The 11,323-nt window shown below is 40.1% G+C and overlaps 1 protein-coding gene across 1 annotated transcript in view; it reads right to left on the reverse strand.

The window, feature by feature from the left end:
* LOC103130022 (brorin-like) overlaps positions 1-3,554 on the reverse strand; it is a 34,319-nt gene extending 30,765 nt beyond the window's left edge. Inside the window, exon 1 of the mRNA XM_016665612.1 lies at positions 2,450-3,554. Within this exon, the coding sequence (XP_016521098.1) occupies positions 2,450-3,088 (639 nt within the window). The 5' untranslated portion in view covers positions 3,089-3,554. The remainder of the gene's footprint in view (positions 1-2,449) is intronic.
* Between the last annotated feature and the right edge of the window lie 7,769 nt (positions 3,555-11,323).

Consider the following 11,323-nt stretch of genomic DNA (forward strand, 5'->3'; position numbering starts at 1 on the left):
AGGCTTATAAAGACCTGCAGGCTCTCCTCGTCCAGCCGGTCAGCTCAGACGGACGTTTATGTCTCGGCAGTTTTGCAGTTGGTCCATCTGCTCTTCATGTCCAGATGATGGACTGAACAGAGCTCTGTGAGACGTTCAAAGGTTGTTGTAAAAGCTAACTCTGCTTTAAACTTCTCCACAACTTTCTCTGTGACCTTTCTGCTGGGATCCTTGGTCTTAATGATGCTGTTTGTTTGCTTATTCTGCGACGTGTGGAGGTAATTAGTTGAACTGGAGGTTTTCAGAGGGATCAGATTAAAGGGAACTCAATACAAAAACAACTTTATCAGACTTCTAATTTAAAAACACAGCTCTGGAAAAAAATGATCAGTTTCTTTGATTTTACTCTTCATAAGTATACGTTTGAGTAAAATGAAGATTGTTCTTTTATTCTATGAACTACTTACAACATGTCTCTGAAAAAACAAACAAAAATTTAGTATTTATATGCAGAAAATGAGAAATGGTCATAATAAGAAAAGAGATGCAGTGCTATCAGACCTCAAATAATACAAAGAAAAGAAGTTCATATTCATTTAGAAACAATACTAATGTTTTAACTTGGGAAGAGTTTAGAAATCAGTATTTTGTTGGAATAACCAGGAGCTTTTCGGTGCCGTTGGCTCTTCATTTTTTCCAGAGCTGCATATAGTTGAGCTCTCAACCCATTAAAAACTTAATCAGATTAATCACATTCTTTTGCTGTGATTAATCAGCATTAATCACTATGCTTAACTTTGTAAGCTTGAATTGTAAAAATGCATTTTTTAAATAAATGTTAAAGAAAACATTTTATTGTCTCAAACCAAACTTCTCACTTTTCCAGGTTTTCATATTCAAGAAGATTTTTTTTTAAAGTAATTTTGTTTCAAACATAATTTTAAAACTATAAACTGGCTGTGAATGTTAATTCACCGCTAAAATAAGTTCCTTGGTTTATCCAAACATCCATCTGGGTGATTTTTTAAAAACCAGACTGACGCTCGTCTCTCATCTTTTCACTCACTTTTGTGACACAGACAATGAGAGGTTTTTAGATAAAAGCATGCAATACAGTTAATCTGCATTATGAAATATTAATGTGTTAAACTATTTAGATTAATCGCAGGTGAATGCATTAACGCATTAATATTGACAGCCCTAATAAATAGCACATAAAATTTCTGCTAAATACTTTTAAGCTTGTGGCTGCAGCACAATAGAATATGTAAAATTTCAAGGGGTTTGAACATTTCTGCATAGCTATGCACCTTACACGCACACAGAGATACACAGACACACACACACACACACACACACAGATACACACACACAAAGCTCAATAAGACTGCCTTGATTGTTTAGCGGAGTATGTATTCAGTGTCAGAAAGCCACATCTATGGGGAAGTCTCAGTTCTCTCAATTTTATTGCCAATGAGAGCCTCATTTTCGAAAGGGCAGAGCCGAGAATTGAACTACCCTATTCAATCAGAAGATAAGGAGAAATCAATAGGAACTGGGAAACAATAGAAAGATGCTTCCAATTTCCTCAGCGCGTGAGTCTGGGTTGTCTTTCCGAGTGTTTCTGTGTGTCTGAAAATAAAGGAGGAAAAGGTGGAACAAAGGCTGGGGAGCGTAGAGTTTGATTTACATTCAGAGCGTGCAAGCACAGGTTTCATTTTGCAGCTGCTTATATGAAGTCATACACCTCTAGTCCTAACAAGAGAGCTGATGCTCGTTCTGCAGATTGCTGAAGCTTGTGCCTCCGCATGGCACTCCACTGTGAAAAATGGAGTGAGGTAGCACTTAGCACGATGCCCCAGAATGTAGCAATCAAGCATAAAAAAACCAGCCTGTTGCTCCGGTTCAAAGCTCCTGCCCTACAAACGGCCCAAAGCCTGACGTATAACAGCGGGGAAGACTTAGAAGAAGATACTCCACATTAGGCTCAACCATCTGTGGAGACACTACATACATAAAAAGAGGCATTAGGGTTCAATTTATTGTCTCATAAGAGACATAACACTCAGATGGTGGTGCAATCCTGAGTCAAGTCTCTTTATGAAGACGTGACAGCAGATAAAAGAGTAAAGACCTCAGTGATGTGTCTCTCCCAAACGCCCACATGTATGAGCATGCCCTGCAGAGCTGGAACATTACTGGAGCTGTAACTCTTTGTATCGACTGAATATGGAGGCACTCTGCTGAAGCTGCACGGCTAAAACTCAGCCTCTGGTAACATTCTGCTACACAAGTGCTGACCTTTGCCATTATAAATGTGCCTGCGTGCTCGCTTGTATGCTGCAAGGCAAGGTTACTTGTTTCTGTGTAGCGGCGGTAATAAACTCCATTGATAGCGTGGAGTGTTGGTCAGCAATTCTTTCAGGTTGGAGCATGTCATCAAGGACTGAAAGTGGTAAAACGGGCTCACCTTAAACTCTTCTAGTGAGGCGTAGACCTTGCCCCGAAACTCGCAGTAGTTTTTTTTCTCCTTGCACAGAGGGCAGCACTGGCTGGTGTCCACTTTGATGCAGCGAGGGTGGACCTTGGGACATTCGGGCTTGGTGCACAGAGGGCCCTCGTCCGTGCAGAGGCAAGGACACGTCGAGGGGCCCGGGGTGAACTGGTCGCCGATGGCAAACACGAAGCCGCTCTCGTCCATGCAGCCTTTCCCTCTGTAGTCCGGGTAGGCGTACTCGTCGATGGCATCCAGGGAGAGGGCCACGTCGCTGGTGGGGCCCTCGTCTATTTGGTTTAGACTGTCCTGTTCACTCCACTGCTGCTCGGATTCGCCACCTTTCAGTCCGCCCGACAGGGAGCTAAAGCTGGGCCCGGTGAGGTCCGGGGCAGTCCTGTTGGGGCCGAAGGCGTTGGTTTCCTGAGCGGCGTACTCCAGCGGCTCCTCTGGACTCTGCTTGTCCTGCTGTTCGTCCTGCCGGGACTGGGTCAGCACATTCTCCAGACGATCCCGGCTCACCGGCAGCGTCGCTATGGGATTGCACAGGGCGCTGCTCATCAGGAACCCCAGAAGAAGGAGAACTTCCGCTGCCATGGTAACGGAGTGCAGCATCTCTTCCCACCACCGGCAAGGTGGGAAAACACCTTGGCTCACATAACACAGTTCACATCGCAGGTGCGAGCCAGTCCATCTGGAAAAAGAAAATCAAACTGGGGTTACGTGTTCAGCACTTTGTCACTTTTATCATATCGGCTCTGATTTACGTCTGAGTCTCGTTCCCACAAGCAAACCACCACTGAGTGTGAGGCAAGCATGTAGCATCAGTGAATTGGATCATCAGGAAAAGAAGTAGACACAAAGACGCGTTAGGAAATCGATAATGCTTGGTACTGTAACACTTGGCAGCATCAATCAGTCTCTGCGGTGTTAGAGTTAGGGGAAAATGGCCAATGAGGGAACTGAATGTCACCCTGCTAAGGACCTCATGGAGCAGAGAGCCGGGATCAATGTCTGTTTCTTTTCAATGAATCGCAGCCAACAGTACATAAAGAGAGATTGATTTGAAAATGGGACATAATGCCATCTTGGAAAGATAACTTTACAACAGATTTTAGAGATATGAGAGTAGCAATGTCAGTTTAAAAGTAAAAGCCAATCTGCTCCATCTCTTTTATTTTTTTTGCAAGAAAGCCAACAAAATGTCACTTTCTGAGGCCCTTTCAGCACTCAGGAGTTGACGTACGCCGGCTAAAAGCCCTCGGATCAGCTGCAGAGGCTGCACATTTTTAAAAACCATCGGCCGATGTTTTTGTTTTTGTCTCCTACTTAACTTGATTTACTGCATCGTCTTGAAATTCAAATGCCTCCTATGATGCGTCGCTGTGTCTGGTGGCCTACTTTCATTCATTTCCCTCACACCCAATGTTTGGTGTGATCGCTGAGCTCCTTTTAATGGGCTGCAGTCAGTTTGACACAACTTACTTTGCAGAAATTTTTTTGATTATTTAGCACTGACAGACCCAAGTATTAACTGGAAAGTTGTGTCAAAGCTTATTTATGACAAGTTATTAAAAGAGGGCAGCTGCTCATAAATGGGTGCATAAGGTTCCTGACAAAAATGTCCGTACTCCCTTTTATTCCAGCTTTTAATTATAACAACAGACTTCTACATTTTTCATTGTGAAATTACAGAGTAATTGTGAAGTGAAAAGAAAATTATACATATAATCAGCCCCNGACTGAAAATAAATAAGCTTGTGATGCATCCTGGTGGCAACAAGGCAGAGTTTTTCCATCAGGGAGAAGCTGATTAGCATCTCAAAGATCAATGACACCTGAACTGGTTGAAAGTGAGGATTCCTGGACGCTGAGCAGAACCGAAAACCAGAAAGAGAAGGAGGAAGTTCAAACTATCTCTTCCATTCATCATAATTATCACAGCACCAGATCATCTACTCCAATGTTTCTCTCAGAGATTTAAGAAGGAGCAGCAAAAACAAAGGAACTGGATTAGCAGAGCTTTCCTGATGATGTCATCCAGGATGTCGTCTCTGCTGCCTGGAAATTGACCAGCATGTTATGACAGCAGCAGTCTTCAGTCAGACGCCTTTTCAGATCAAGACTGACTTGAAGATACTCCAACATGATTTACAACAACATTTAATTTCCCTTTGCAATAAAGAAAGTTTTTTTTAAAACTTGGAAACAGAATAATTTAGGAAACCTTTCTGCTGTGAAGCATCATCAAAAACTCATGGAAAGAAGTGATGTTCCACCAAACTGCTCAATAAAACAGCAGTTTAGTATTTTAAAGTAACAAAGTGAGGGAGACATGGTGGTAATATTTCATTCCACCGTGTCAAACAACCGTTCATAGCGATAAGCATCATTACTGTTTATGGTCTCAGGTATCCTGTGGTAAAGTTTTCCAACAGGTTTGCAGTTGTTATAATTTTCATGATCTGTTATTTCATTCAATCTCACGCTGTGCAGCTGACTGTAGAGTCTACCTGCAGAAACCTCAAAAAGCTGGAAAACCCAACATCTAACATCTGATATCATTTTTGATAATTCTGTGCAATAATCTTCAAGCCTAAACTTCCATTAGTGAAATCAGTTACAGACCATCATACTGAGTATCAGTGGCCTCAGCCTAATCCAACAATGACATCAGGAGCCGTTCTAATACCAACATTAACTTTGATACAAGCTTAATTTAATTAAATCAGTGCCATGTAAAGAACATATTCTGATCGGCACCAAGCTGAATAAGATCCGGCTGAATAAAGCTTTGCTCTCCCACACAGTGAGGCTACGGAGCATTGGATGAGGAAACCTGGGTCTTAATCACACCGGTTTCTACAGCGTGTGGAGACACATCACTGGGTTACACAGCAGGGCTGCTTATTAGGAGCAACTTTAGTTAGTTTTGGGCTTGTTTATCAAACACCGGGTTGCTTATTTAGCCCACAGCATCTGGCAACACCTGTCCCAAATGACAGTGAAGAGCAAGAGAGCTGCAGGTAAAAACATGGCATTGCTTCTGGAGCCAGGGAGAAACCCGAACACTGAATAGTCTATGCACATATGCTTGTGTGAACAATGTCAGGATCGGTAGGAGTCATCACTCTGACAAATACAAATAAAACACATGTGAAGAGAATAGTCTGAATTATTCTCTTCACTGAATAAGCTTTCATTAGGAGACTTAATTTGTTTTCCATTCTATTTGTTTACTGAAGTCCAAATTCTAAAGTCATGGACCGAAGAGTCAAATTATGTTATAAAATCGTCGAGCAAAGTTAAAACGTGGATGGTGCCGGTGTTTCAGTGGTTTTCACCCTTGATGGCACTTCTGTAAAAATCTGTAAAATAATAATCATTAGCCTCTTAATTAATTTAAATCAATTTAAATATGAATAAATTCAATGGAGGAAAAAAATCTCAGGGAAAGGAACTGCATTTATTTAATTAAAATCGCCTCCCGGATCATTACTGGTACTCTAAAAGGTCCTTTTAACTAAATGTAAATAAGTCCTGTTGCTGGGATCTCATGTTGATTCTGTCGGCTCCAGTTGCTGAATAACTTTTAAAATCCATCCAGAGACGGCGGCGGCCATTATCCTGTAAAAGCTGTGCTGCCGCTTGACGTCGACTTTCTTTTTCTGCACATGCGGGTCACTTTGGGGTCATAAAGCGGTCACACACAGGTCTGACTGAGGTCACATTTAATTTATATGAATGGCCTCACACACACACCCACGCACGCACACGCACACACACACACACACACACACGTACACACACACACGCACAGAAAAGCATTGGAATTGAGCGTGGAGACCTGCTATGTGAACGTAGCCCAGGTTTTCTGATGAAGATCCAGTGAAGATGGAGACTGAAAGGTGGAAAACAAAGTTTTATTTCAGTTTTTTCCAACAGCAGGAAGACGTATAGCACACACTATTCCAGGTCTTCAAGGGTCAGCATCCTCATGCTTTATATCTCTCCATGGAGGTCGTTACTATGGTTACTGCCTCCTCAGCATGCCAATGATCTGCAGAGGCCTCTAACGAGCCACCTAAACCTAAACTAAGACATGCAACATATCAACCCTTAAGGACTGACTTCATGCTGAACTTAACTTCTCACCTGAAATGGCATCAAACTGGATGTAAACATCCCTGGAACAGAAAGAAATCTAAACCCAGCTACCTGTAACATCCAACCGTCTGTAAAAACACAGATTATAGTTTCCCCAAAACACTACAGATATAGTCGCTTCCAAAGAAAAAAGCACTTTTCATTTTGCTAAACTTTTTTTTTTTTTTTACATTACTAGAATATACACAAAGATTTTCTCTCATTTGTAATGGAAACGCAGCTGCTGTGAGGTAGGGAGGGGGACCTGTGATGCTGTGGGCCTGTTTCTCATCCAAAGGTCTGGGAAGCTTCTCAGCGTGCATCTTAAGCTCTTTGAAAAAGTTATTTTGGAATAAAAATGTTTAATCAATCAATCAGGTTTATTTGTATATAACATTTCAGCAACAAGGCAGTTCAAAGTGCTTCACATCATATAACACAAAATACAAAACCAGAACAAATGAATCATCACGTTTTCATATATCATCATTTCACATCAAAATGTCGGTTAGGTTTTCATTCATCGTGGTTCAAAAGCAGCTCTAAACAGGCGAGTTTTAGTCTAGATTCAGATGAACTCAGTGTTTCAGCTGTTTTGCAGTTTTCTGGAAGTTTGTCCCACCGGCTTACCGAGTTGGGTTATGTTGGATCTCATGTCATTTGAGTTCTGGCATCCAAGGTTAATAAAACGTGGCACTTTTACAACTGGATGTTGACATGAAATCATCTGTGATGGGATTTATGTAGAGATTCATCAGGAATTATTTAATTTGGCCCCTCAGCAATCCCTCAGAAGAAATGGACTGATCCTGTCATTAAACAAATAGAGAGCCGCCATGCTTAAATTTTCCGTCTCCATATTTTATCCTAAGCTTATTACCTGCAGCACCTCGTCATTTTTTCGCTGTCTGGGTAAAACAAATGATAACTCTGATTAAAAGTTTTTCAGCAGCTGCAGCGTAATTTCCCCTTTGATTGCATAGAAATATTTCTCAACCGCTCCCATCCTCCATCATTTTGTTTACCACAATGCTGCTTGCCTCTTAGCTTGAAATTAAATTTTATGGAAAACTGATGTGTTGTTATGAGAAAAATGTAACTCGGGACGGGTGCGCAGAATGCTGAGTGGCAGTCCAACCTCTTGTTTGCCCACAGGTGAAGCAACGAGAAAAAAAATCATATTTTGCTCCAGTTTAGAAATAAATATGTTAGTGAAGTCCAATTAAACCCCGAGGAGTGTAACACTCAGTTTAAAACCCTGAAACATGTAGAGAAATGATATTGTCAGCCACTTCCACCCACAACTGCTTTGAATTTATAGAGCTGCAGAGCGTGCCTGGCACACTGATACGGCGTGGAGCGCGTATGATTACTTTTATATTATAGGGTAGCATGTTGTGAATAATCTTGTACAAATAATATATTTGTCCACAACATGGCTCTTTCCATCTCCTTCCAGGCTCCTATGAATAAACATTAAAGGGAAAGTGACCAGACATCTGAGACGTGTGGCTGTCTCGGTTGCTTTAACGAGAGAATGAAGTCAGTATTGTTGCTCGTTTCATTGCAACAATAGTTCATTTATCAGCAATGCAAATTTATATTTGGTTCTCAACATGCATTTCTGTAAGAATCCTCAGGTTTCAGAGACTCACAGGAAAACATTAGACTGAACCACACACAGACACAAAGAGCTAAAATCCACGACCATATCCTCTAAAACACTTCAGACCGACTATTTTAATAGTTCAAACACTAGATATACTTTAATATGTATTAATATGAACAGTGGAGCTAACATCCACTGTTCTTTATTTTCTCTATTAGGGGTTCAGACAATCAGCGCCAGGAAAAATGAATTCTGCTCCTGGATTGACTTCTTTGTAAATGCCAGCTAAAAGTAAACTTTAAATGTTTTAGAAAAAAAATCCATGAATGAACAAATTTTCCACAAGTAATTTGAAGTTCTGCAGGAAAATCCACTAATACTGAACCAGAAAAGGGCTGTGATCCACTCCAGGTCCTTTTTTAAGTGGTTGTTGCTGACTTATTGCTTCATAAAATACTTCAAATAATTTAAAAAATCTAGCACTACACAGCTGCAGGACAACCATAAGAAATCCCAAATGGCTGAAGCTGCAGCACTTTCTGCCTTTTTTCCTCAAACTGCACATCCAAGTTTCCTCCCACAAAAAAACCAGCAGCAAATTACAAACAATTGAAACGCAAAGGATGTTCAGCATAGTCTATTAATACGACTATGTTGTGATTAAATTGTTTAGTTGCAGACGCATATATTGTTTTTTTTTTTAAATGAAGAGGCAAACACAAACACCCCGAGGCAGAGCATCACAAATGGAGCATCCCATAATCAGCTTATCTATATTTGACATTCTGTCTTAGAAAAACTCCTGAAGGTAAGATGAGAACAAACAACAGAGAATACCTGCTTATATTAGCATCAAGTAACTAACACAAACACGGATCTGCACGCTGAGGTTCTCATAAGAGCTTATGAGAAGTCAATATCTAACCTGCAGTGGATGAAGCCGTTAGCAGCGGTGATCGGTTTTAGAGCCAGCAGCTTCTGACCAATAGAGGACCGTTCACAGGAGGAAATAAATCCAACAGATTCATCTGAGCTGAGATATTTAGGGAAGAAAAATGGACGAGCTCAACTATCCGGCACATAACAGAAGAAGGAAACTATATATTTGTCATTTAGGAATGCTTAAAAGGTATTTACTGGCATCAAATAAGTGGAAAACAAAGTTTGCGTGTCGTAATTTTTCAACCACATTCAAATGATGAGCTGTTTCTCAAATAGTTCTATCGAGCAAATGCTGCCTCTCAAATTTAAATGAGGTATTAAGCATCCGCTTAGTGGAAGATCCACACAAATCTCTGTATATTTATGCATATTACAATAAAAGCAAATAATGCAGAGCAATCTACATTGTTTGTAGCACAAATATCAGAGGAGAAAAATGATGCCTGCTGAAAGCTGCTGTTAATTTTGTTGCAGGAAAATAAAACGGGGGAGAAGGAGCAACCTCCTGCACTGCTGCTTTATAAAATAAATAAAAACAAACAAAAAAAAACAGGACAGGGATATAAGAGAAGGCAGGAATGATTCCGGAGCAGTCCAAGCATGACGAGGTTAATAATTAATTCTGCAAAGATCCATCACCAACGTGCAGCAGAGGCCAGAACCTGGAGCGACTGGCGCTGAGGCAAAGTCAGAAATAATGGCTGCAGATTTTCAGATCCTCTGAAACTGGGAGAGTTATTGATAATGTATGCATATTATTTATTCTTAATTTTATGCTTAACTACTTTCTCTAGTTAATTTAAGTGTTAATAAAAATGTCTATAAGGTGGAGTAAGTAGATTATTATTAGCCTTTTTACGGTAATTTGTCAGGTTTGTCAGATGGAGGTTAATCAGCAGAGAATAACTCACATGTATTTCTCATGCGAGTGTCGAGAAAAGTCGAGATCATCCCACTTCCCCATGCTGGAGATTTTAGTTTAATAATAACAATAAATAAAGTTATCTTTAAAACTGATTACACAGGTGACATCAAGACCCAACAGTAGAGTCAGACGGTAATGAAATTAATCTGGTTGTTATTGTGTCCTGCAAACTTTGCTTTAATTCTACTTTTTTCTATTTAATCATAAAAAAAATCATAATCAGGCAGAAAGAGAGTCATGGAACAGGAAGAGCAGGTTTCCTGAAGAAAGGGGAAGTTTCCAGCCTGCATGTGTTTAAAAATAGTTCAGATTGCTCATTTCAAGGCATTAAAGGTTTAAAGAATAAAATCTAAACATTTTGAGTAATTGGATAAAAACCCAGAGTAAAATACTTAAATTAATAATGATAACTTATGATTAAGCCAATAATTAATATTGGTTTAACTAGTGGTTGATGTTGGTTTGATTATAAAACCTCTCTCTGTTGTGTGGCCTTTTCAGACTATTTTGGAGTTTTTTGACATGTCAACTGATCCTATATATCTAAACACACACAAACACACAAATGTGAAATCAGGGTTTCCGTCTGTGTATAATAAGCCTGGCGGGCCACCAGGCTTTACTTGCCCCTCCCCACCAGGCTGAGGATTGTTTATTTATTTTAAACATGGTTTTTTATACATCAGTAACAGTGACAGTAAAGACAGATTAAGCTGGGTTGATACTTTAAGCTGCACCTGCCTGTTGACTTCACAAACTATTATTTCAGAATTACGACGCCGATTCATGCACCTGTGGTTTTTTTGTAACTTAACATTTTTTAACACAAAAACATGGTGGGCTGCTGCTGGACTTAGCACCTCCAACATGGGAATTAGCATTATTTCTGGGGGAAACCCTGTGAATGTACATATAAATTATATATATAAAAATAAGAAAGTGATGTCATGGCGAGGTTAACATAACACAATGTCTTGGTTCTGAAGAATATTGAATTTCACACTCTTGATCTCAATTGAAATGCAATATTGATCAGATTATTGCATAAAAAGCAACATAAATGCTCCAACAGGACTTGATGTTCTTGATCTATCTACGTTTAGTGTCAGGCTTGTTTTGTAACACAGCAGACCTGAGGAAGCTGCTTGACAGCAGCTTTAATGTGTGATAGAGATCACTCCATGGGAGAGTAAATAATTCATCCTCCATATTGATTGGTAATAGATAA

Source organism: Poecilia formosa, unplaced genomic scaffold, assembly GCF_000485575.1.
Source record: "Poecilia formosa unplaced genomic scaffold, Poecilia_formosa-5.1.2 Scaffold599, whole genome shotgun sequence".
NCBI classification, from domain to species: domain Eukaryota; kingdom Metazoa; phylum Chordata; class Actinopteri; order Cyprinodontiformes; family Poeciliidae; genus Poecilia; species Poecilia formosa.